The following is a 26,789-nucleotide window of genomic DNA, read 5'->3' as shown; positions in this document are numbered from 1 at the left end:
AACCAGTTTAAATAGAAAGGGGGGAGGGGCAGGGGGGACAGCAGGGCTCAGCCCTTCCCGGACACCGTGTCCTTGTCCTTGCTCGTGTCCGTGTCCTTGTCCTTGTCCGTGTCCTTGGTCGTGTCCATGTCCTTGTCCTTGTCCGTGTCCTTGTCCTTGCTCGTGTCCGTGTCCGTGTCCTTGTCCTTGCCCGTGTCCGTGTCCTTGTCCTTGTCCGTGTCCTTGTCCTTGCTTGTGTCCGTGTCCTTGTCCTTGTCCTTGCCCGTGTCCTTGTTCGTGTCTGTGTCCTTGTCCTTGCCCGTGTCCTTGCCCGTGTCCTTGTCCTTGTCCTTGCCCGTGTCCTTGTTCGTGTCCTTGTCCTTGTCCTTGTCCATGTCCTTGTCCTTGCCCGTGTCCTTGCCCGTGTCCCTGTCCTTGTCCGTGTCCCTGTCCATGTCTGTGTCCGTGTCCTTGAAGTGGGGGTTGCTCAGGCCCAGCGCTGTCCCCTGCGCGATGTCCCCTGGCGCGTCCTCCCCCGCTGGCACCTGCGGCCTGGGCCCTGTGGGGACAATGGGGACGGTGTCACTGTCCCCGAGGTGACACTGTCCCTGTCCCCCACGCTGAGGGGACAATGGGCACGGTGTCACTGTCCCTGTCCCTGTCCTGGAGGTGACACAGACCCAGTGTCACATTGTCCCTGTTCCTGCAGAGGTGACATGGTGACACTGCCACTGTCCCAGAGGTGACACAGACTCGGTGCCAGTGCCACCCTGTCCTTGTCCTGGAGTTGACACTATCCCTGTCCCAGAGGTGCCACTGCCCCTGTCCCCGTGCCGTGCCCGCGGTGCCACTGTCCCTGTCCCGGAGGTGACACGGTGTCCCTGTCCCTATCCCAGAGGTGCCACTGTCCCCATCCCTGTCCCCGTCCCTGTCCCTGTCCCGGAGGTGACACGGTGTCCCTGTCCCCGTGCCCGTCCCCCGTGCCCGCGGTGCCCCCGTACCGACGTAGCTGAGCAGCACGGGCAGGAATGCCAGCCCGTGTGCCAGCCCCAGCACGGTGATGATGAGGTTGAGGCGGAAGAAGAAGATCTGCACCAGGCGCGCCTTGGCGAACGCCAGCACCACCACGCCCGGCAGGTTGGTCATGGCCACCCCCGCCACCACCTGCGGCGACAGCGACAGCCGCCACCCCTGGGTGACACCGTCCCGCGGGGGACAGCGGCCACCCCTGGGTGACACCGCCCCGCGGGGGACAGCGGCCACCCCTGGGTGACACCGCCCCGCGGGGGACAGCGGCCCGCAGTGCCACCCCCAGCAGGTCCCGCGGTGCCACCCCCAGCCCAGAGGTCCCACGGTGCCACCTCCCACCCCAAGAGAGTTTGGGGTCCCACGGTGCCACCCCCACCTCCAGGAGGGTTTGGGGTCCCAAAGTGTCACCCCCTGCCCCAGGAGGGTTTGGGGTCCCACGGTGCCAGCCCCAGGAGGTCCCACGGTGCCACCCCCACCTCCAGGAGAGTTTGGGGTCCCACGGTGCCACCCCCACCTCCAGGAGATTTTGGGGTCCCACGGTGCCACCCCCAGGAGGTCCCACGGTGCCACCCCCAGCCCAGAGGTCCCACGGTGCCACCTCCCACCCCAAGAGAGTTTGGGGTCCCACGGTGCCACCCCCATCCCCAGGAGAGTTTGGGGTCCCACGGTGCCAGCCCCTGGCCCAGGAGGGTTTGGGGTCGCCAAAGTGTCACCCCCAGGAGGTCCCACGGTGCCACCCCCAGCCCAAGGAGGGTTTGAGGTCCCAAAGTGTCACCCCCAGCCCAGGAGGTCCCACGGTGCCACCCCGTGCCCCAGGAGAGTTTGGGGTCCCACGGTGCCACCCCCAGCCCAGGAGGGTTCGGGGTCCCGCGGTGCCACCCCGATCGCGGCAGGGTGTCCCGCGGTGTCCCCCGTGCCCACCTTGCTGCCCATGGTGACAGTGGCCTCGGCGGCTCGTGCCACCCGCGTGGGCTGGCGGCTGCGGGCGAAGGCGCAGGTGATGTGGGACACGAACTCCACCGAGATGCCAACGGCCTGTGGGGCACCGGGCTGTCAGCCCGGGCACCGCCTGTGCCCCCGGAGCCACCCCCTGGGCCACCAGAATCACCCTGTGCCACCCGAGCCACCCCCAGAGCCACCCCGTGCCCCCAGAGCCAGCCCCTGGGCCACCAGAGCCGGCCCCTGGGCCACCAGAGCCACCCCGTGCCTCCAAAGCCACCCCCGTGCCAGTCCGTATGCCCCAGCTCCTGCTGCCACCTCCTGTGCCCCCCAAAGCCGCCCCATGTCCCACCTCACGTGCCCAGTGCCACCGAATGTGCCCCACATCCCTGTGCCACCCCGCATCCCCGTGCCACCCGCCGTGCCCTGTGTCCCTGTGCCACCCCACGTCCCTGTGCCACCCCACATCCCAGTGCCACCCAGCGTGCCCCGTGTCCCTGTGCCACCCCACGTCCCGGTGCCACCCCATGTCCCTGTGCCACCCACCGTGCCCCGTGTCCCCGTGCCACCCCACGTCCCCGTGACACCTGCCATGCCCCGTGTCCCTGTGCCACCCCACGTCCCAGTGCCACCCGCCGTGCCCCGTGTCCCTGTGCCACCCCACGTCCCAGTGCCACCCAGCGTGCCCCGTGCCACCCCACGTCCCCGTGACACCCGCCGTGCCCCGTGCCCCTGTGCCACCCCACGTCCCGGTGCCACCCGCCGTGCCCCATGTCCCCGTGCCACCCCACGTCCCGGTGCCACCCAGCGTGCCCCGTGTCCCTGTGCCACCCCACGTCCCAGTGCCACCCCACGTCCCCGTGACACCCGCCGTGCCCCGTGCCCCTGTGCCACCCCACGTCCCCGTGACACCCGCCGTGCCCCATGTCCCCGTGCCACCCCACGTCCCGGTGCCACCCAGCGTACCCCGTGCCCCCGTGCCACCCCACGTCCCAGTGCCACCCAGCATGCCCTGTGCCACCCACCGTGCCCCGTGTCCCCGTGCCACCCCACGTCCCAGTGCCACCCAGCATGCCCTGTGCCACCCACCGTGCCCCGTGTCCCTGTGCCACCCCACGTCCCAGTGCCACCCCACGTCCCAGTGCCACCCAGCGTGCCCCGTGCCACCCCACGTCCCCGTGCCCCCCGCCGTGCCCCGTGTCCCAGTGCCACCCCACGTCCCAGTGCCACCCGCCGTGCCCCGTGTCCCTGTGCCACCCCACGTCCCGGTGCCACCCAGCGTGCCCCGTGTCCCTGTGCCACCCCACGTCCCCGTGCCCCCCTGCGTGCCCCGTGTCCCAGTGCCACCCCAGGTCCCCGTGACACCCGCCGTGCCCCGTGTCCCCGTGCCACCCCACGTCCCGGTGCCAACCAGCGTGCCCCGTGTCCCTGTGCCACCCCACGTCCCCGTGCCCCCCTGCGTGCCCCGTGTCCCAGTGCCACCCCAGGTCCCCGTGACACCCGCCGTGCCCCGTGTCCCTGTGCCACCCCACGTCCCCGTGCCCCCCTGCGTGCCCCGTGTCCCTGTGCCACCCCACGTCCCAGTGCCACCCCACGTCCCCGTGCCCCGCGCCGTGCCCCGTGCCCCCGTGCCACCCCACGTCCCAGTGCCACCCAGTGTGCCCCGTGCCACCCCACGTCCCCGTGCCCCGTGCCGTGCCCCATGTCCCTGTGCCACCCCACGTCCCGGTGCCACCCAGCATGCCCTGTGCCACCCCACGTCCCCGTGCCCCGCGCCGTGCCCCCGCGGCGCCCGTGCCCGCACCGCCACGAGGTTGATGAGTGCCACGGCGTTGTAGGGCACTGCCCAGAGCGCCATGCAGCCCACGGTGCCCAGCAGCACCATGGCGATGGTGAGCAGCGTGGCCAGGCTGGAGCGGGCATCCATGCCCAGCAGCAGGAAGGACACGGCGAAGGTGGGCACCAGGCACAGTGCCAGCGTCACCAGCCCCTCGTACACCACGGTCAGGTACTGCTCGTAGTACACGTACGTCACCCTGCGGGTGGCACCGCGCTGGCACCGCTGTGGCACCGGGGACCTTGAGATGGGCACTGGGCACCCCAAAATGGGCACCGGGCACCCCAAAATGGGCACTGGGCACTCTAATATGGGCACTGGGTATCGTGATATGGGCACCGGGCACCCCAAAATGGGCACTGGGCACTCTAATATGGGCACTGGGCACTCTAATATGGGCACTGGGCACCTCAAAATGGGCACTGGGCACCCCAAAATGGGCACTGGGCACTCTAATATGGGCACTGGGCACCCCGAAATGGGCACTGGGCACTCTAATATGGGCACTGGGCACCTCAAAATGGGCACTGGGCACCCCAAAATGGGCACTGGGCACTCTCATATGGGCACTGGGCACCCCAAAATGGGCACTGGGCACTCTCATATGGGCACTGGGCACCCCAAAATGGGCACTGGGCACTCTAATATGGGCACTGGGCACCCCAAAATGGGCACTGGGCACCGCAAAATGGGCACTGGGCACTCTAATATGGGCACTGGGCACCTCAAAATGGGCACTGGGCACCCCAAAATGGGCACTGGGCACTCTAATATGGGCACTGGGCACCTCAAAATGGGCACTGGGCACCCCAAAATGGGCACTGGGCACCCCAAAATGGATACCAGGACCCCTGATATGGGCACTGGTCAACCCAAAAGGGGTACTGGGACCCCTGATATGGGCACTGGGCAACCCAAAATGGGCACCGGGCACCCCAAAATGGGCACTGGGCACTCTAATATGGGCACTGGGCACCCCAAAATGGGCACTGGGCACCCCAAAATGGGTACCAGGACCCCTGATATGGGCACTGGGCAACCCAAAATGAGTACTGGGACCCCTGATATGGGCACTGGGCAACCCAAAATGGGTACTGGGACCCCTGATATGGGCACTGGGCACCCCAAAAAGGGCACTGGGCACCCCAAAATGGGTACCAGGACCCCTGATATGGGCACTGGGCAACCCAAAATGGGTACTGGGACCCCTGATATGGGCACTGGGCAACCCAAAATGGGTACTGGGACCCCTGATATGGGCACTGGGCACCCCAAAAAGGGCACTGGGCACCCCAAAATGGGTACCGGGACCCCTGATATGGGCACTGGGCACCCCAAAATAGGCACTGGGCACTCTAATATGGGCACTGGGCACCCCGAAACGGGTACTGGATACTGTGATATGGGCACTGGGCACCCTGATATGAGAACTGGGACCCCAAAATTGGCACCAGGCACCCTGATATAGCATTGGGCACCCCAAAATAGGCACTGGGTATCGCGGTATGGGCACTGGGCACCCCAAAATGGGCACTGGGCACCCTGAAATAGGCACTGGGCACCCCAAATGGGCACTGGGCGCCCTGGTGAGGACATCCCTTACCTGGGCACCCCTGAGTTGGGACGCCCTCTAAGCCCTGGCCTGGGCACCCAGGGATGGGCACCCTGATCTGGGCACCCCTCACTTAAGCTGGGACCCCCACTGACCCCAGGATGGGCACCCCTAAGCTGGGCACCGCTACCTGGCAACCCCTAAAATGGGCACCCACAGTGACCCCTGACCTGGGCACCCCCTTGTGACCCCCAACCGGGGCACCCCCATCGCCCCAGAACGGGCACCCTGAGCTGGGCACCGCCACCTGGCCACTGCTCAGCGGGCACCCACAGTGAGCCCGGGCCCCCAGCGGGTCCCCCCGCGTGTGGCGGCGCCCGCGGGGTGGCAGTGCCACTCACGTGTAGGGGAAGACGCGGAAGGTGGGGTCGGTGCCGGGCACGGCGCGCAGGGTGCCCGTGATGCGCTCTGCCAAGGCGCGGGCAGCGCGCAGGGCACCCGTGTACTCCTGGGACGTGCGCAGCGGCCGCTGGTACGCCATGAAGCGCGTGGCTGCGGACAGGGCAGCGGTCACTCTGGGGGCAGTGGTCACTCTGGGGGCAGTGGTCACTCTGGGGCCAGTGGTCACTCTGGGGCCAGTGGTCAGTCCAGGGACACCGGTCACCACGGGGGCAGTGGGCACCAAGGGGGCAGTGGTCACTCTATGGTCAGTGGTCACTCTGGGGGCAGCGGTCACTCTATGGTCAGTGGTCACTCTGGGGGCAGCGGTCACTCTATGGTCAGTGGTCACTCTGGGGGCAGTGGTCAATCCAGGGGCACCGGTCACCACGGGGGCAGCGGGCACCAAGAGGGCAGTGGTCACTCTAGGGGAAGTGGTCAATCCAGGGGCACCGGTCACCGCAGGGGCAGTGGTCACTCTGGGGGAAGTGGTCACTCTAGGGGCAGTGGTCAATCCAGGGGCACTGGTCACCATGGGGGCAGCGGGCACCAAGGGGGCAGTGGTCACTCTATGGTCAGTGGTCACTCTGGGGGCAGTGGTCACTCTGGGGGCAGTGGTCACTCTGAGGGCAGTGGTCAATCCAGGGGCACTGGTCACCATGGGGGCAGCGGGCACCAAGGGGGCAGTGGTCAGTCTATGGTCAGTGGTCACTCTGGGGGCAGCGGTCACTCTATGGTCAGTGGTCACTCTGGGGGCAGCGGTCACTCTATGGTCAGTGGTCACTCTGGGGGCAGTGGTCACTCTGGGGGCAGTGGTCAATCCAGGGGCACCGGTCACCACGGGGGCAGCGGGCACCAAGAGGGCAGTGGTCACTCTAGGGGAAGTGGTCAATCCAGGGGCACCGGTCACCGCAGGGGCAGTGGTCACTCTGGGGGAAGTGGTCACTCTAGGGGCAGTGGTCAATCCAGGGGCACTGGTCACCATGGGGGCAGCGGGCACCAAGGGGGCAGTGGTCAGTCTATGGTCAGTGGTCACTCTGGGGGCAGTGGTCACTCTATGGTCAGTGGTCACTCTGGGGGCAGTGGTCACTCTATGGTCAGTGGTCAATCCAGGGGCAGTGGTCACTCTGGGGGCAGTGGTCACTCTGGGGGCAGTGGTCACTCTGGGGGCAGTAGTCAATCCAGGGGCACCGGTCACCACGGGGGCAGCGGGCACCAAGAGGGCAGTGGTCACTCTAGGGGAAGTGGTCAATCCAGGGGCACCGGTCACCGCAGGGGCAGTGGTCACTCTGAGGGCAGTGGTCACCACGGGGGCAGTGGTCACTCTGGGGGCAGTGGTCAATCTGGGGGCAGTGGTCAATCCAGGGGCAGTGGTCACCACGGGGGCAGCAGGCACCAAGAGGGCAGTGGTCACTCTAAGGGCAGTGGTCAGTCCAGGGGCACCGGTCACCATGGGGGCAGTGGTCACTCTGGGGGCAGTGGTCACTCTAGGGGCACCGGTCACTGCGGGGGCAATGGTCACTCTGGGGGCAGCAGTCACTCTGGTGGTCAGTGGTCACCCCCAGTGGTCAGTGGTCACTCTAATGGTTAGTGGTCACCCCTGGGAGTCAGTGGTCACTCCCGGGGGTCAGTGGTCACTCTGTGGTCAGCAGTCAGTGGTCACTCAGTGGTCACTCAGCAATCAGTAATCAGCGGTCACTCAGTAGTCACTCAGTGGTCACTCAGTGGTCAGCAGTCACTCAGTGGTCACTCTGTGGTCAGCAGTCAGTGGTCACTCAGCGGTCACTCAGTGCTCAGTGGTCACTCAGCGGTCACTCAGCGGTCACTCAGCGGTCACTCAGCGGTCAGTGGTCACTCAGTGGTCACTCAGCAGTCACTCAGCAGTCAGCGGTCACTCAGCGGTCACTCAGCGGTCAGTGGTCACTCAGTGGTCACTCAGTGGTCACTCAGCGGTCACTCAGGGTCAGTGGTCACTCCGCACTCACCCAGGATGGTGCCGTTGCTGTCCATGCTCACGGCCGTGTCGTAGGCGCCCAGGCCACTGCGGGGACACCCGGGATGGTCAGGGGACACCCAGGGACACCCAGGGGACACCCAGGGGACACCCGGGGACACCCAGGGACACCCAGGGGACACCCAGGGGACACCTGGGGACACCCAGGGGACACCCAGGGGACACCCAGGGATACCGGGGGACACCCAGGGGACACCCGGGGGACACCTGGGGACACCCGGGGGACACCTGGGGATACCTGGGGACACCCAGGGGACACCGGGGTACACCCAGGGGACACCCGGGGGACACCAGGGGACACCCGGGGACACCCAGGGGACACCCGGGCAGTGCCCACGCTGCTGTTCGTGTCTCTGGGTGTCACCACCCTCGTGGGTGGCACCGAGCCCCGGCTGCCCCCGCAAGGTGGCTCTTTGGGTGACACCAACCCCTGGGTGGCCCCACAGGTGCCACCTCCCCCTGGGTGTGTCCCAGTGGTGGCATTACCTCCACAAGGTGTCCCCACAGGTGCCACCCACCCCTGGGTGTGTCCCAGTGGTGGCTTTAACTCTCCAAGATGTCCCCACAGGTGCCACCTCCCCCTGGGTGTGTCCCAGTGGTGGCATTACCTCCACAAGGTGTCCCCACAGGTGCCACCCACCCCTGGGTGTGTCCCAGTGGTGGCTTTAACTCTCCAAGATGTCCCCACAGGTGCCACCTCCCCCTGGGTGTGTCCCAGTGGTGGCATTACCTCCACAAGGTGTCCCCACCGGTGCCACCTCCCCTTGATGTGTCCCCACAGGTGCCCCCCACCACCGGGCGTGCCCTTGGCTGCTCCCCCCGAGTGCCACCTTCTCCTCAGTGTCCCCACGAGTGGCACCCACCCCTAGATGCCTCCACAGTGCCACCCACCTCCGTGTCCCCGTGGGTGGCATTTCCCCCTGCGCTGTGTCCCGCTGGTGGCACACCCCAGTGTCACCACGGTGCCAGGCGGTGCCACGCGGCGCCACTCACCCCTTGGCGCAGTGCAGGGTGGGCCGGTCCTGCAGGAACCAGGGCAGGAAGCGCTGGAACTCCGCGGCCGTGGGCCGCCGCACCTCCTTCAGGCACTTGCCCAAAGCGCAGCTCGGGTCGGCTGCGGGCACACGCGGGGTCAGCGCGGCCACCGGGCGCCGCGGGGCACCACGGCGGGCACGCAGAGGGCGCGCAGTGGCCACCGCAGCAGGCAACAGGCAGGCGCCCGGCGGTCATCGCAGTAGGTACACAATGGCCACCGTGGTGGGCGACCAATGGACGCCCAATGGTTAATCAATGGCCACCCAATGGGCATTCAATGGTCAATCAATGGGCACCCAATGACCACCATGGTGGGCGACCAATGGACACCCAATGGATGCGCAATGGTCACTCAATGGGCGCCCAATGGAAAACCAATGGTCAATCAATGGCCACCCAATGGACAACCAATGGTCACTCGATGCCCAAAGGGCACCCAATGACCACCGTGGTGGGCGACCAATGGACACCCCATGGTCAATCAATGGCCACCCAATGGGCAACCAATGGTCACTCAGTTGGCGCCCAATGGACAACCAATGGACATCCAAAGAGCACCCAATGGATAACCAATGGGCAATCAATGGGCACCCAGTGGGCACCCATAGGACATCCAGTGGACACCCAATGGGCATTCAATGGATGCCCAATGGGAATCCAATGACCGCTGTGGTGGGCAACCAATGAGCACCCAATGGATGCCCAACAGTCAATCAATGGGTGCCCAATGGACACCCAATGGTCATTCAATTGACACCCAATGGGCACCCAATGGAAACCTAGGGGGCAACCAATGGGCACCCAATGGTCATTCAGTGGGCACCCAATGGCCACCCAATGGCCACCCAATGGTCACTATGCTGAGCACCCAATGGTGATGGTGGACACGGTGGTCCACAGTGGTCCACGGTGGTCCATGGTGGTGGACACTCAATGTACACCTAAGGACCACCATAGTGAGCACCCAATGGCCATGGTGATGGACACTCCATGTACACCTAAGGACCACCATGGTGGGCACCCAGTGGCCACCACAGAGTAGCCGCCGTCCCCCAGCCCCACACTCACTGCTGGTGGAGGGACAGAACTCGCCCTTGTGCTCCCCGCTCTGGTGGATGCGGCAGCAGCGCACCGTGGGGTTCAGCCAGTCCAGGAAATCATCCACCCACGAGGTGGCCGGGATGGCCAGGTAGGACCTGGGACAGGGGGCACGGGGCTGGCACGAGCCGGGCACGGCCAGCCCGGGTGCCTGCGGGTGTCGCCGGTCACTCACACGTTGGGGAAGAGCGTGGCCAGCTGGATGGTCTGGGTCAGCGAGTCGGCGTCGCAGCCGGCGCTGGAGCAGATGGCGTTGGTGCCATTCTCCGAGGAGAAGTTGTACCCACCCGTGGTGACAAAGTAGGTGGGGACACCCACGGCCAGGTACTGGTTCAGCGCCGAGAAGTACGGCAGCAGGTACGAGTCCTGGGGACAGGCGGGCATCAGGGGTGGCACCCGCGGGGCGGCCCAAGGGGCCCAGAGGGATCCCAAAGGGGTCCCAATGAGGTTCCAGTGGACACCCAATGGACACCCAATGGTCATTCAATGGTCAATCAATGGGAACTCAATGGACACCCAATGGTTGTTCAATGGGCACCCAATGGCCACCCAATGGTCATTCAATGGTCAATCAATGGGCACCCAATGGTTGTTCAATGGGCACCCAATGGCCACCCAATGGTCATTCAATGGTCAATCAATGGGCACCCAATGGTTGTTCAATGGGCACCCAATGGCCACCCAATGGTCATTCAATGGTCAATCAATGGGCACCCAATGGCCACCCAATGGTCATTCAATGGTCAATCAATGGGCACTCAATGGACACCCAATGGTTGCTCAATGGGCACCCAATGGCCACCCAATGGTCATTCAGTGGTCATTCAATGGTCATTCAATGGGCATTAATGGGCACCCAAAGGTCTTTCAATGGCCACCCAATGGTCATTCAATGGTCAATCAATGGGCACCCAATGGACACTCAATGGGCACCCAATAGGCACTCAACGGGCACCCAATGGTCATTCAATGGTCAATCAATGGGCACTCAATGGACACACAATGGTCATTCAGTGGTCATTCAATGGTCATTCAATAGTCATTCAATGGGCATTAATGGGCACCCAATGGGCACTCAATGGGCACCCAATGGTCATTCAATGGTCATTCAATAGTCATTCAATGAGCACCCAATGGGCACGCAATGGTCATTCAATGGGCACCCAATGGTCATTCAATGGTCATTCAATTGTCATTCAATAGGCACTCAATGGTCATTCAATGGGCACCCAATGGGCACTCAATGGGCACTCAATGGGCACCCAATGGAGACTCAATGGTCATCTAAGGACCACCATGGTGGGCACCCAATGGGTCCCAAAGAGGTCTCAGAGGGGTTCCAGAGGGGTCCCAACATCCCTGTGTGTCCCCACACAGGGCCGTGTCACTCCTGTCATGTGTCCCCATGTCACACCCCTGTCATGTGTACCCATGTCACACCCCCATGTGACCCCAAGCTTCCCCATGGGGGCACCCCCCCAGCTCTCCCCAGAGGGCCCCATTGTCCCCCCATGTGTCGCCGGTGTCCCCCGGGTGTGTCCTGCATTGTCCCCCGGTCTGTCCCCGCTGTCCCCCGCTGTGTCCCCCTGCTGTCCCCCTGTCCCACCGCTGTGGGTGCGGTGCCCACCTCGGGCAGTGCCAGCTCCTGGTCCAGCCCCACGGACACGTGGAAGAGCAGGAAGAGCCCGGAGCAGGCCAGGAACAGGAACAGCAGCACCTGGGCAGGGGCTCTGCTCAGGGAGCGAACCCCAAAACCCCAGGGCCCCCGAAATCCCGAAACCCAAAACCCCCCGAACCCCAAACCCCCAAACCCCCAAAACCCCAAACCCCCCAAACCCCAAGCCCCTGAACCCCCGAAACCCAAAACCCCCCGAATCCCAAACCCCCTGAACCCCAAACTCCCAAAACCCAAAACCCCCCGAACCCCAAACCCCCTGAACCCCAAACCCCCGAACCCCAAACCCCCAAACCCCCGAACCCCAAACCCCCTGAACCCCAAACCCCCGAACCCCAAACTCCCAAACCCCCGAAACCCAAACCCCTCGAACCCCAAACCCCCTGAACCCCAAACCCCCCCGAACCCCAAACCCCCTGAACCCCAAACCCCCGAAACCCCAAACCCCCGAACCCCAAACCCCCAAAACCCCTCGAACCCCAAACCCCCTGAACCCCAAACCCCCGAAACCCAAAACCCCTCGAACCCTAAACCCCCCGAACCCCAAACCCCCAAACCCCCAAAACCCCCCGAACCCCAAACCCCCCGAACCCCAATCCCCCTGAACCCCAAACCCCCGAACCCCCCGAACCCCAAACCCCCCGAACCCCCGAACTCCCCGAACCCCAAAACCCCCACGGCCCCTTCGTGTCCCCCAAAAACCCCCACACGGACCCCCCGAACCCCCAAAACCCTACAGACCCCTCGTGTCACCCCAAAACCCCAATGCCCCCGGTGCCCCCCAATGCCCCCAGTGCCCTCCTTTCCCCCCAGTGGCCCCAATGCCCCCCGTGCCCCCCAATTCCCCCAATGCCCCCAGTGCCACCAGTGCCCTCCTTTCCCCCCAGTGGTCCCAATGCCCCCCGTGCCCCCCGATGCCCCCCAATGCCCCCAGTGCCCCCAGTGCCCTCCTTTCCCCCCAGTGGCCCCAATGCCCCCCGTGCCCCCCGGTGCCCCCCAATGCCCCCAGTGCCACCAGTGCCCTCCTTTCACCCCAGTGGCCCCAATGCCCCCCGTGCCCCCCGATGTCCCCAGTGCCCCCAGTGCCCCCAATTTCCACCGAGCCCCCAATTCCCCCAATGCCCCCAGTGCCCCCAGTGCCCCCCAATGCCCCCCGTGCCCCCGTGCCCTCACCACGGCGGGCCGCACCAGGGGGTGCAGCAGCACGGGGGTGTAGTAGCGCTCGAGGAGGGGGCGCAGCAGCCCCGTGCCCACGTCGGCCGTGCCCCCCTTGCCCATCCCGCAGCAGCAGCAGAAGTCGAAGCGGCCGGCCTGGGGGCACGGGGGGGTTGGCACGGCACCTCTGCAGCCCCCCCCGTGCCCCGCGGGTGTCCCCTGCCCACCGTGGGCACAGCCTGGGGACCCTCAGCCACCCTTGCGGCTTCATGGGCACCCTGTGCCCACCCTGGGCATCCTCACACCCACCCTGGGGATCCCTCACCCACCCTGTGCCCACCCTGGGGTCCCTGTGCCCACCCTGGGGATCCCCATCCACTCTGTGCCCACCCTGGGGTTCCCACACCCACCCGTGCCCACCCTGGGGACCCTCACACCCGCCCCGTGCCCAGCCCGTGCCCCGCGGTGCCCCCGGTGCCACCTCCTGTCTGCGGCTGTCCAGTGCCACCAGGGCCACGAAGGCCGAGAGCTGCAGTGCCAGGTCCAGGGCGATGGCGAGCGCGGCCGTGAGGGCGAAGGTGCGCACGGCTGGCATGGACGAGAGGGCACCTGCGGGACCCCCGGGTCACCGGAGACCCCCTGGCACCCCCCGGGTCACCAGAGACCCCCTGGTACCCCCCCTGGCACCTCCCGGGTCACCAGAGACCCTCTGGCATCATTCGGGTCACCGGATACCCCCTGGCACCTCCCTGGAACCCCCCGGGTCACCAGAGACCCCCTGGCACCCCCCTGGCACCCCCCTGGCACCCCCCGGGTCACCAGAGACCCCCTGGCACCCCCGGGTCACCAGAGACCCCCTGGCACCCCCCTGGCACCCCCCTGGCACCCCCCGGGTCACCAGAGACCCCCTGGCACCCCCGGGTCACCAGAGACCCCCTGGCACCCCCCTGGCACCCCCCTGGCACCCCCCGGGTCACCAGAGACCCCCTGGCACCCCCCGGGTCACCGGAGACCCCCTGGCACCCCCATGGCACCCCCCGGGTCACCAGAGACCCCCTGGCACCCCCCTGGCACCCCCCGGGTCACCAGACATGCACTCCGTGCCCCCCATGTCCCTGCGCCACCTCCATCCTCCGGTGCCCCCTGTGCCCTCCATGCTCCTGTGTCCTCTGTGCCCCCGGTGCCCCCCGGACCCACCGATCCCCCCCGGTGGCCCCCGGACTCCCCGATCCCCCCCGGTGCCCCCCAGACCCCAGCGATCCCCCCCGGTGGCCCCCGGACTCCCCGATCCCCCCCGGTGGCCCCCGGACTCCCCGATCCCCCCCGGTGCCCCCCGATGCCTACCATGCCCCCCGTGCCCCCAGTCCTCCCCGCGCCCCCGGTCCCCCCCGTGCCCCCCGGTGCCCGCGGTGCCCCCCGGCGCACCGAGGAGGAAGCAGAGGGTCTCGGAGAGGCTGCAGAGCACCATGCTCGGTGCCACCTGTGCCAGCACCCGCCCCACGTGCTGCTCCCGCGTCTCGCCCGGCTCCCGCTGCGACTGCTGCTGCCAGGGCGGGGTCAGGGGCACCCAGGGGCACCCCCAGACACCCGGGGGCACCCAGGGGCACCCCCAGATCCAGGGGACACCCAGGGGCACCCAGGGGCGCCCCCAGATCCAGGGGGCACCCAGGGGCGCCCCAGATACCCAGGGGCCCCCCCAGATCGCCCAAGTGCCTGTGCCCCACCCTGTGCCCCCCAAGTCCCTGTGCCACCTCCATCCCCCGGTGCCCCCCATCCCCCGGTGCTCCCCATCCCCCAGTGCCCCCCAGTGACCCCGGTGCCCCCCATCCCCCGGTGCCCCCCATCCCCTGGTGCCCCCGGTGCCCCCCGGTGCCCCCCGGTTTCCCCCGGTGCCCCCATCCCCCGGTGCCCCCCATCCCCCGGTGCCCCCGGTGCCCCCCGGTGCCCCCCGGTTTCCCCCGGTGCTCCCCATCCCCCAGTGACCCCGGTGCCCCCCATCCCCCAGTGCCCCCCATCCCCCGGTGCCCCCGGTGCCCCCGGTGCCCCCGGTGCCCCCCGGTTTCCCCCGGTGCTCCCCATCCCCCAGTGCCCCCCAGTGACCCCGGTGCCCCCCATCCCCCAGTGCCCCCCATCCCCCGGTGCCCCCGGTGCCCCCCGGTGCCCCCCGGTTTCCCCCGGTGCTCCCCATCCCCCAGTGACCCCGGTGCCCCCCATCCCCCAGTGCCCCCCATCCCCCGGTGCCCCCGGTGCCCCCGGTGCCCCCCGGTTTCCCCCGGTGCTCCCCATCCCCCAGTGCCCCCCAGTGACCCCGGTGCCCCCCATCCCCCAGTGCCCCCCATCCCCCGGTGCCCCCGGTGCCCCCCGGTGCCCCCCGGTTTCCCCCGGTGCTCCCCATCCCCCAGTGACCCCGGTGCCCCCCATCCCCCAGTGCCCCCCATCCCCCGGTGCCCCCGGTGCCCCCCGGTGCCCCCCGGTTTCCCCCGGTGCTCCCCATCCCCCAGTGCCCCCCAGTGACCCCGGTGCCCCCCATCCCCCAGTGCCCCCCATCCCCCGGTGCCCCCATCCCCCAGTGTCCCCCAGTGCCTCCCTGTTCCCCCAGTTCCTCCCGGTGCCCCCGGTGCCCCCGGTGCCCAGGTGCCCCCACCTGCAGCTCCTGCACGAAGATGAAGATGTTGTCGGCGCCCACGGCCAGCACGAGGAAGGGCACGACCTCGATGATGATGAGGGACGAGGGCAGCCCCAGCAGCGCCAGCAGCCCCATGGCGGCCAGCACGGCCCCCAGCACCACGGCGATGCCACCCAGTGCCAGCGTCACCTTCGACTCCACCTGCGGCACCCCCGGGTTGGCACCTCTGGATCGGTACCCCCGCCCTCGGCATCCCCGAACCCCCACGGATTGGCACCCTTGGGTCAGCACCCCCGGATTGGCTCCCCGGATTGGAACCCCTGGATTGGCACCCCCGGATTGGCACCCCGGATTGGCACCCCTGGATTGGCACCCCTGGATTGGCACCCCCGGATTGGCTCCCCGGATTGGCTCCCCGGCTCGGCACCCCTGGATTGGTACCCCAGATTGGCACCCCCGGATTGGTACCCCTGGATTGGCACCCCCGGCTCGGCACCCCTGGACTGGCACCCCGGATTGGCACCCCGCAGTGGCACCCCTGGATTGGCACCCCCGATTGGCACCCCTGGATTGGTACCCCTGGATTGGTACCCCTGGATTGGCACCCCGGATTGGCACCCCGGAATGGCACCCCTGGATTGGTACCCCTGGATTGGCACCCCCGGCTCGGCACCCCTGGATTGGTACCCCTGGATTGGTACCCCTGGATTGGCACCCCGGATTGGCACCCCGGAATGGCACCCCTGGATTGGTACCCCTGGATTGGCACCCCTGGCTCGGCATCCCCGGCTCAGCACCCCCGGATCGGCACCCCCGAACCCCCCTGCACTGGCACCCCCGGATCAGCACCCCCGGATTGGCACCCCCGAAACCCCGCCAGATTGGCACTCCCGGGTCGGCACCCCCGGATTGGCATCCCCGGATTGGCACCCCCGAACTGCCCAGAACCCCTCCAGACCGACCCCCTTGGGCTCACCAGGTCCCTGCTCCCCACCACCGTGCCCCCGTGCCCCCCCGTGCCCCCCGTGCCCCCCGTGCCCCGGGGCTCACCAGGACCCTGTGTCACCCCCGTGCCCCCCGTGCCCCCCCGTGCCCCCCGTGCCCCGGGGCTCACCAGGACCCTGTGTCACCCCCGTGCCCCCCGTGCCCCGGGGCTCACCAGGACCCTGTGTCACCCCCGTGCCCCCCGTGCCCCGGGGCTCACCAGGACCCTGTGTCACCCCCGTGCCCCCCGTGCCCCGGGGCTCACCAGGACCCTGTGTCACCCCCGTGCCCCCCCGTGCCCCCGGGCTCACCAGGACCCTGTGTCACCCCCGTGCCCCCCGTACCCCCGGGCTCACCAGGACCCTGTGTCACCCCCGTGCCCCCCGTGCCCCCGGGCTCACCAGGACCCTGTGTCACCCCCGTGCCCCCCGTGCCCCCGGGCTCACCAGGACCCTGTGTCACCCCCGTGCCCCCCGTGTCCCCGGGCTCACCAGGACCCTGTGTCACCCCCGTGCCACCCCCCATGCCCTCCCTTGCCCTCGGGGCTCACCAGGTCCCTCTGCCACCCCCGTGCCCCCCGCGCCCCCGGGCTCACCAGCACCCGCCGCCAGGCCGTGTACTCGCCCAGGGCCAGCGCGATGTAGGCGAAGACCAGCAGGTAACTGGTGGCGAACACCGGCAGGTCCTCCCCGCTCGTGCGGCTGATCTCGTCCTCCAGAGAGCGCTGAGGGCACAGCGACAGCTGAGGGGGCACGGGGGGCACCGGGGACATGGGGGGCATGGGGGGCATGGGGGGCATGGGGACAGGGATATCGAGGAGGCACTGGGGGCATGGGGGGCACCAGGGACATGGGGGGCACTGGGTACATGGGGACAGGGACATAGAGGGGGCACCGGGAGCATGGGGGGGCATGGGGACATGGGGGGCATGGGGACAGGGACATAGAGGGGGCACCGGGGCATGGGGGGCACTGGGGACATGGGGACAGGGACATGGAGGGGGGACCGGGGGCATGGGGGGCACCAGGGACATGGGGGGCACTGGGGACATGGGGACAGGGACATAGAGAGGGCACCGGGGGCACCGGGGGCATGGGGGGCACTGGGGGCATGGGGACAGGGACATAGAGGGGACACCGGGGGCATGGGGGGCACCAGGGACATGGGGGGCACTGGGGACATGGGGGACATGGGGACATAGAGAGGGCACCGGGGGCAGGGCGGGCACGGGGGGCATGGAGGGGGCATGGGGGGCACACAGGGACACAGAGGTGACACGGAGGTGACACGGAGGTGACACGGAGGGGACAGAGGGGACACCTCGGCCATGAAGGTGACGGAGAGGTGGCGGTGGCGGCGCTGGAAGTCGCGCACCACGGCCAGGAAGCGCCGCTCCCAGCTCAGCGCCCACTCGAGGCGCGGGTCCCCGGCCGGGAAGTTGTTCAGCGAGTAGGTGACAATCAGCGCCTCGGCCTCCGTGTACTCCGACCCTGCGGGGACACCGCGGTGACACCGCGGGGACACCGCGGGGACACCACAGAGACACCGCGGAGACACCACAGAGACACTGCGGGGACACCGCGGGGACACCACGGAGACACCGCGGGGACACCACAGAGACACCGCGGTGACACCGTGGGGACACCGCGGGGACACCACAGAGACACCGCGGGGACACCACAGAGACACCGCGGGGACACTGCGGGGACACCGCGGGGACACCACAGGGACACCGCGGGGACACCACAGAGACACCGCGGTGACACCGCGGGGACACCACAGAGACACCGCGGGGACACCACAGAGACACCGCGGGGACACCACAGGGACACCGCGGGGACACCGCGGGGACACCGCGGGGACACCACAGAGACACCGCGGTGACACCGCGGGGACACCACAGAGACACCGCGGGGACACCACAGAGACACCGCGGGGGACATCGCGGGGACACCGCGGGGACGTGGCTGGGACACCACGGTGACAACGAGGGGACACCACAGAGACACCGTGGGGACATCGCGGGGACACACGGGGATGTGGCTGGGACACCATGGTGACAACGAGGGGACACCACAGAGACACCGTGGGGACATCGGGGGGACATGGCGGGCACATGGAGGTCATATCGCAGGGACACCATGGGGACATGGTGGGGACATGGCGGTGACATTGCAGGGACATGGCAAGGACATCGTGGGGACGTCGGGGGGGACACGTGGGGACACTGAGGGGACATCGGGGGGACGTGGTGGGGACATCGCAGGGACAGCGGGGGACATCGTGGTGACATCACAGGGACATGGTGGAGACATGGCAGGGACACGGCGAGGACACCGTGGGGTCACCGTGTCACGACGGTGACATGGCGGAAACATCGTGGGGACATGGTGGGGACATGGAGGGGACATGGCAAGGACATTGCGAGGACATGACGGGGACACTGCAGGGACATGGCAGGGACATGGCGGTGACACCGCGGACACATCGTGGGCACATGGAGGTGACATCATGGGCACATGGAGGTGACATCGTGGGCACATGGAGGTGACACTGAGGGGACATGGGGGGAGACAAGGCAGGGACATGGAGGTGACATGGGGGTGACACCGTGGTGCCATGGCGGTGCCATCGCAGTGCCCGTACCGCGGGGACATGGAGGCGCCATGAGGGTGACACTGTGGTGCCACCGCGGTGCCGTGACGGTGCCCAGCCCCGTACCGCGGGGACATGGAGGTGCCATGAGGGTGACACTGCAGTGCCATGAGGGTGACACCGCAGTGCCATGAGGGTGACACCGCGGTGCCCGCGCGGTGGCCATACCGCGGGGACATGGGGGTGACATGAGGGTGACACCGCGGTGACCGTACTGCGGGGACATGGGGGTGCCATGAGGGTGACACCGCAGTGCCATGAGGGTGACACCACGGTGCCCGCGCGGCGCCCGTACCGCGGGGACATGGGGGTGACACTGCAGTGCCATGAGGGTGACACTGCAGTGCCATGAGGGTGACACCGCGGTGCCCGCGCGGTGCCCGTACCGCGGGGACATGGGGGTGACACTGCAGTGCCATGAGGGTGACACCGCGGTGCCCGCGCGGTGCCCGTACCGCGGGGACATGGGGGTGACACTGCAGTGCCATGAGGGTGACACCGCGGTGCCCGCGCGGTGCCCATACTGCGGGGACATGGGGGTGACATGAGGGTGACACCGCAGTGCCATGAGGGTGACACCGCGGTGCCCGTGCAGTGCCCGTACCGCGGGGACATGGGGGTGACACTGCAGTGCCATGAGGGTGACACCGCGGTGCCCGTGCAGTGCCCGTACCGCGGGGACATGGGGGTGACACCGCAGTGCCATGAGGGTGACACCACAGTGCCATGGGGGTGCCACGGCGGTGCCCGCGCGGTGCCCGTACCGCGGTAGCCGCCCAGGGCGATGTAGGGGAACACGGGCCCGCCGTACTCGGCCATGCAGCTCAGCTCCAGCGCCGTGATGTCCTTGAACGACAGCGGCGAGCTGGGGGCGACAGCGCCGCGGGCGTCAGCGGGGCTGTGCCCGACGGGCACCCCGGCTGGCATGGGGGACACGCGGGTGGCACCCCAGAGACACGGCCCAACACCCCGGCTGGCATGGGGGACACGTGGGTGGCACCCCAGAGACACGGCCCAACACCCCGGCTGGCATGGGGGACACGTGGGTGGCACCCCAGAGACACGGCCCAACACCCCGGCTGGCATGGGGGACACGTGGGTGGCACCCCAGAGACACGGCCCAACACCCCGGCTGGCATGGGGGACATGTGGGTGGCACCCCAGAGACACGGCCCGGCACCCCAGAGTCATGGGGGGCACGCGGGTGGCACCTCAGAGCACCAGGTTGGCACTGGGGACACGCGGGTGACACCCTGAACCCACGGCCTGGCACCCCAGAGTGACGGGGGACACGCGGGTGGCACCCCAGAGACACGGCCCGGCACCCCAGAGTGACAGGGGACACGCGGGTGGCACCTCAGAGCACCAGGCTGGCACTGGGGACACGCGGGTGACACCCTGAACCCATGGCCTGGCACCCCAGAGTGACGGGGGACACGCGAGTGGCACCTCAGAGCACCAGGTTGGCACTGGGGACACGCGGGTGACACCCTGAACCCACGGCCTGGCACCCCAGAGTGACGGGGGACACGCGGGTGGCACCTCAGAGCACCAGGCTGGCACTGGGGACACGCGGGTGACACCCTGAACCCACGGCCTGGCACCCCAGAGTCATGGGGGGCACGCGGGTGGCACCTCAGAGCACCGGGTTGGCACTGGGGACACGCGGGTGACACCCCGAACCCACGGCCTGGCACCCCAGAGTGACGGGGGACACGCGGGTGGCTCCACACCTGGGCACCCCAAGGGCACCAAAACATGGGCAGCGCCCCATGGGCATCACCCCGGCCCCACACATGGGCACACCACAGGCGCCGTGCCATGTCCAGCACCCCGTGGGACACCCGAAGCCCGCACCTGGGCACCCCATGGGCACCAAATCATGGGCAGAGCCCCTTGGGCACCACCCCAACCCCACCCCACGGGCACCGCGCCACACCGCGCCCCCACAGACCCCGCGCCCCCCGCGCGGCACCCACTTGACGCAGTAGATGAGGTGGTCGTGCCAGTCCACGGTGCCCTGCTGCTTGCCATCCTGCTGCCAGTCGCGGAGCTCCAGGCGGCTGCGGTTGTTCTGGAAGTACTGCGTGACGCTGGACACGGCGCAGTCGCCCACGCCGGGCGCGCCGGGGTTCAGAGGGGCATAGCACACGTCGCGCAGCGTCACGTTCCTGCCCGCGCCCGGTGCCCACGCCGCGATGCCCGCCAGCTCGTCCTGCAGCTCCAGCAGCACCCGCAGCACGTCGAGCGCCAGCACCCCGCTGAAGTTCTTGGTGCCCAGCACCACCGAGTCGTAGGCGATGCCAGGGCGCCCCGGCGCCGTCACGATCACCTGGTTGGTGCGCAGGAAGGGCCCGAAGTGGCGGTCGTGGAACGCCTTCTCCTGCCTGGCACGGCTGCCAGCTGCCGACCACAGCTCCACGGGGTCCGTGGTGAGGCGCAGGGTGGCGAGCCCGGCCGAGAGCCCGCCGGCCACCGCCACCGCCACCGCCAGCACCGGCACGGGACGCGCCGCCACCGCCGTGCCCCAGCGGCGGAACGCCCGCTCCAGGACGCGCTGCCAACCTTCGCCCACCCGCCGCGAGCGCCCGCGGGCACGCGGCTCCGGCGCGGCCCCGGCGGCGCCCCGGCGGCACAGCACGGCCGCCAGGAATGCCAGGGCCAGGCTGGCAAAGAGCAGCGCGCACACCACCAGCACGCCGTCGGCGCGGCCGATGCGGAAGGGCGGCGGCGGCCCCGAGGGTGGCACCACGGGCGGGCAGGCCTGGGCGCAGTCCTGGCACGAGCACGGCTCCTGGCCCTCGTCGGGCGCTTGGTCGCAGCGCCAGGCGGGCGCGTCCAGCGGGGCGATGCCCTCGCCGGGCTCGGCGCCGTCGGGCAGCAGCTGGAAGTCGATCTGCAGCGGTGCCAAGCCGTTGTTCTTGTCGCCCTGGAAGTCCAGCCAGCGCTGCGCCGTGCACAGCTGGGCACCGTAGCGCCCGCACATGGTGGAGATGGCATAGCCGCCCGTGGCGGGCAGCCGCACGCCCTGGCACGACGCGAAGGCGGCCTCGGCGTAGCGGCGCCGGTAGAAGAGCTGGTACTCCAGCACGGCGCGGGCACCGGGCACCGCGGCGTAGTCGCCCACGCGCGTGACGTTGGTGAAGAGGCTCTGGTCGGGGCTGCAGATGTTGTGGCAGTAGAGGTTGGCGAAGTTGCGGGCACAGGCCGGGCACCGCGCCAGCACGGCGCCCGACAGCCCCACGCTGAGGCTCAGCGCGCTGAGCTGCGCGTAGCTGCAGCACACCCGCGCGCTCCCGTTGTGCCCGCGTGCCAGCTCGGGGCACACGGAGCGCAGCAGCGCCAGCAGCGCGCCCGATGCCACCCGCGCCGGCGTGTTGGACAGGCAGGGCACCTTGGAGGGCACCAGCGACACGTTGACCTCGGGGTTGCGCCCGCACTCGCCGTAGAAGGCGCAGACGCCGGCCTGGCGCACGGGGGTCAGCGACGGCGACGCCTGCGGGCACAGGGGTGGGCACGGCTCGGTGCGGGCACCTCGAGGGGTCCAGGGGATCTTGGTGGGCACCGAGGAGGTGTCGCCACAGCTGTGCCACCTTCGGTTCCTCCCAGCGACGCCCAGATAGCGCCCGGTGGGCACCAGAGCAGTGTCCCACACTGTGCCAGGCCCAGTCCCCACAAATGGCACCTGATGGGCACCACGGAGGGGTCACCACAGCCGTGCCATGCCCGGTCACCCCAGGTGGCACCTGATGGGCACCACGGAGGTGTCACCACAGCCGTGCCATGCCCGGTCACCCCAGGTGGCACCTGATGGGCACCACGGAGGTGTCACCACAGTCGTGCCATCCCCGGTCACCCCACGTGGCACCTGATGGGCACCATGGAGGTGTCACCACAGCCGTGCCATCCCCGGTCACCCCAGGTGGCACCTGATGGGCACCACGGAGGTGTCACCACAGCCGTGCCATGCCCGGTCACCTCAGGTGGCACCTGATGGGCACCACGGAGGGGTCACCACAGCCGTGCCATGCCCGGTCACCCCAGGTGGCACCTGATGGGCACCACGGAGGTGTCCCCACACTGTGCCACCCCCAGTCACCCCACGTGGCACCTGATGGGCACCATGGAGGTGTCCCCACACTCTGCCACCTTCAGTTCCGCTGAATGATGCCCAGATGGCACCCGGTGGGCGCCGCGACATTGTCCCCACATCCTGCCACCCCCATTCCCCCCAAGTGGCACCCAAGTGGCACCTGATGGGCACAGCGGAGGTGTCCCCCTAACGCTGCCACCCCCAGTCACCCCAAATGCCACCCAAATGCCACCCAGAGGGCACCGGATGGGCACCACAGCAGTGTCCCCCTGCTGTGCCACACAGCACCCCCTCCCAGTGCCACCCGGGTGCCACCCGAGGGCACCACAAGGAGCGGCTCTGCCACTCCCAGCTCCTCCACATCAGCCCTGACAGTGGGCACCCAGGGGGCACCCAGTGGGCACCCAGTGGGCGCCTGCGTGGTGTCCCGGCCCTGCCACCTCTGAGTGCCACCCAGATGCCACCCAAAGGGCGCCCGGTGGGCACCCAAAGGGCACCTCCGGGGTGTCCCCCTCAGCCCCTCCCAAATGCCACCAGGAGGGCACCACGATGGTGCCCCCTGGCTCTGCCACCCCCAAACCTTCCGAGTGCCACCCAAATGCCACCCGATTGGCACCACAAGGGTGTCCCCGGCTCTGCCACCCCCAAACCTTCCGAGTGCCACCCAAATGCCACCTGCCTGGCACCACAAGGGTGTCCCCAGCTCTGCCACCCCCAAACCTTCCGAGTGCCACCCAAATGCCACCCGATTGGCACCACAATCGTGTCCCCCTGGTTCTGCCACCCTCTCCTCGGAAATGCCACCCAAATGCCACCCGATTGGCACCACAAGGGTGTCCCCGGCTCTGCCACCCCCAAACCTTCCGAGTGCCACCCAAATGCCACCTGCCTGGCACCACAAGGGTGTCCCCAGCTCTGCCACCCCCAAACCTTCCGAGTGCCACCCAAATGCCACGAGGTGGGCACCACAATCGTGTCCCACTGGTTCTGCCACCCTCTCCTCGGAAATGCCACCCAAATGCCACCCGATTGGCACCACAAGGGTGCTCCCGGCTCTGCCACCCCCAAACCTTCCGGATGCCACCCAAATGCCACCCGATTGGCACCACAAGGGTGTCCCCAGCTCTGCCACCCCCAAACCTTCCGAGTGCCACCCAAATGCCACCCGATTGGCACCACAAGGGTGTCCCCGGCTCTGCCACCCCCAAACCTTCCGAGTGCCACCCAAATGCCACCCGATTGGCACCACAATCGTGTCCCCAGCTCTGCCACCCCCAAACCTTCCGAGTGCCACCCAAATGCCACCCGATTGGCACCACAAGGGTGTCCCCAGCTCTGCCACCCCCAGACCTTCCGAGTGCCACGCAAATGCCACCTGCCTGGCACCACAAGGGTGTCCCCGGCTCTGCCACCCCCAAACCTTCCGAGTGCCACCCAAATGCCACCCGATTGGCACCACAAGGGTGTCCCCGGCTCTGCCACCCCCAAACCTTCCGAGTGCCACCCAAATGCCACCCGATTGGCACCACAAGGGTGTCCCCGGCTCTGCCACCCCCAAACCTTCCGAGTGCCACCCAAATGCCACCCGATTGGCACCACAAGGGTGTCCCCGGCTCTGCCACCCCCAAACCTTCCGAGTGCCACCCAAATGCCACCCGATTGGCACCACAAGGGTGTCCCCGGCTCTGCCACCCTCGCCTCCCAAATGCCACCCGACTGGCACCGCGCCGGTGCCCCCCGCCCTCCCCGCGGTGTCGCCTGTCCCTCACCAGCGCCAGCAGCGCTGCCAGGAGGGCAGCGGGCAGTGCCAGGGCGTGTGCCATGCTGCCGGGGGTGCCCCCGAGTGCCGGGCGCGCCTTTAAACCCCCCCCGGGCACCGGTGCCAGGCGGGCAGGGCACGGCTGGCACGATGGCAGCGGGGCCAATCAGCGGCGGGCGCGGATCGATCATTAACCCGATCGATCGATCGATCGGGGGGTGCCGCGGCTGGCACCCGGCGGGCACGGGCCGGCAGTGCCACCTGCGGGCGGCGGCGGGCACCGGAATGGGAGAGAACGGGGATTCGGGGTCAGGGTGGCATCAGGGTGGCACCGGAATGGGAGAGAACGGGGATTCGGGGTCAGGGTGGCATCAGGGTGGCACCGGAATGGGAGAGAACGGGGATTCGGGGTCAGGGTGGCACCGGCGGGCACCGGAATGGGAGAGAACGGGGATTCGGGGTCAGGGTGGCATCAGGGTGGCACCGGAATGGGAGAGAACGGGGATTCGGGGTCAGGGTGGCACCGGCGGGCATCGGAATGGGAGAGAACGGGGATTCGGGGTCAGGGTGGCATCAGGGTGGCACCGGAATGGGAGAGAACGGGGATTCGGGGTCAGGGTGGCATCAGGGTGGCACCGGAATGGGAGAGAACGGGGATTCGGGGTCAGGGTGGCACCAGAATGGGAGAGAATGGGGATTTGGGGTCAGGGTGGCACCAGAATGGGAGAGAACGGGGATTCGGGGTCAGGGTGGCACCGGAATGGGGGAAGAGGGGATTTGGGGTCAGGGTGGCATCAGGGTGGCACCGGAATGGGAGAAAACGGGGATTTGGGGTCAGGGTGGCATCAGGGTGGCACCGGAATGGGAGAGAACGGGGATTTGGGGTCAGGGTGGCATCAGGGTGGCACCGGAATGGGAGAGAACGGGGATTCGGGGTCAGGGTGGCATCAGGGTGGCACCGGAATGGGAGAGAACAGGGATTTGGGGTCAGGGTGGCACCGGCGGGCACCGGAATGGGAGAGAACGGGGATTCGGGGTCAGGGTGGCATCAGGGTGGCACTGGAATGGGAGAGAACGGGGATTCGGGGTCAGGGTGGCATCAGGGTGGCATCGGAATGGGAGAGAACGGGGATTTGGGGGCCCAGGGTGGCACCGGAATGGGGGAAGAGGGGATTTGGGGGGTCAGGGTGGCACGGGGTGGCAAAAGGTGGCACAGAGTGGCATCAGGGGGCACCAAAATGGGGGAAAACGGGGATTTAGGGTCAGGGTGGCATCAGGGTGGCACCAGCGGGCACCGGAATGGGGGAAGAGGGGATTTGGGGGGCCAGGGTGGCATCAGGGTGGCACCCACGGGCACCGGAATGGGGGAAGAGGGGATTTGGGGTCAGGGTGGCACGGGATGGCATCAGGGGGCACCAAAATGGGGGAAGAGGGGGATTTTGGAGGTCAGGGTGGCATCAGGGTGGCACAGGGGGGCACCAAAACGGGGTAGAACGGGGATTTGGGGGGTCAGGGTGGCACGGGGTGGGGCCAGGGTGGCATCAGGGGGCATCGAAATGGAGAGAAAATAAGGATTTGGGGCGTCAGGGTGGCATCAGGGGGCACCCTCGGGCACCAAATGGGGAATTTGCGAGTTCAGGGTGGCACAAGGTGGCACAAGGTGGCACCAAAATGGGGGAAACCGGGGATTTGGGGAGCTCAGGATGGCACCAGGGTGGCATCAGGGGGCACCGGAATGGGGGCAAACGGGGATTTGGGGGTCAGGGTGGCAAGCGGTGGCACCAGGGGGGCACCCATGGGCACCAAATCGGAAATCTGGGAGGTCAGGGTGGCATCAGGGGGGCACCCATGGGCACCAAAATGGGGAGAAAACGGGGATTTGGGGGTCAGGGTGGCACAGGGGGCACCCATGGGCACCAAA

At 68.1% G+C, this 26,789-nt stretch overlaps 1 protein-coding gene across 1 annotated transcript; it reads right to left on the bottom strand.

Annotated features, from left to right (window-relative positions):
• Nucleotides 1-47: 47 nt before the first annotated feature.
• Nucleotides 48-24,951, bottom strand: LOC137466485 (NPC1-like intracellular cholesterol transporter 1). The gene is made up of 19 exons (XM_068178214.1): nt 24,879-24,951; nt 20,996-22,512; nt 19,781-19,881; nt 17,682-17,851; nt 16,957-17,085; nt 15,396-15,578; nt 14,177-14,291; nt 13,233-13,360; nt 12,770-12,907; nt 11,549-11,638; nt 10,097-10,287; nt 9,892-10,019; nt 8,782-8,902; nt 7,760-7,815; nt 5,738-5,888; nt 3,752-3,983; nt 1,930-2,043; nt 981-1,143; nt 48-538 (listed from the first exon to the last, which is right to left on the bottom strand). Exons 1-19 carry the CDS (start codon nt 24,930-24,932, stop codon nt 48-50), a joined length of 4,272 nt encoding a protein of 1,423 aa, XP_068034315.1. The 5' UTR covers nt 24,933-24,951.
• Nucleotides 24,952-26,789: the final 1,838 nt, after the last annotated feature.

Source organism: Anomalospiza imberbis, unplaced genomic scaffold (genome assembly GCF_031753505.1).
Source record: "Anomalospiza imberbis isolate Cuckoo-Finch-1a 21T00152 unplaced genomic scaffold, ASM3175350v1 scaffold_227, whole genome shotgun sequence".
NCBI classification, from domain to species: domain Eukaryota; kingdom Metazoa; phylum Chordata; class Aves; order Passeriformes; family Viduidae; genus Anomalospiza; species Anomalospiza imberbis.
This window is presented reverse-complemented; position numbering and strand designations above follow the sequence as displayed.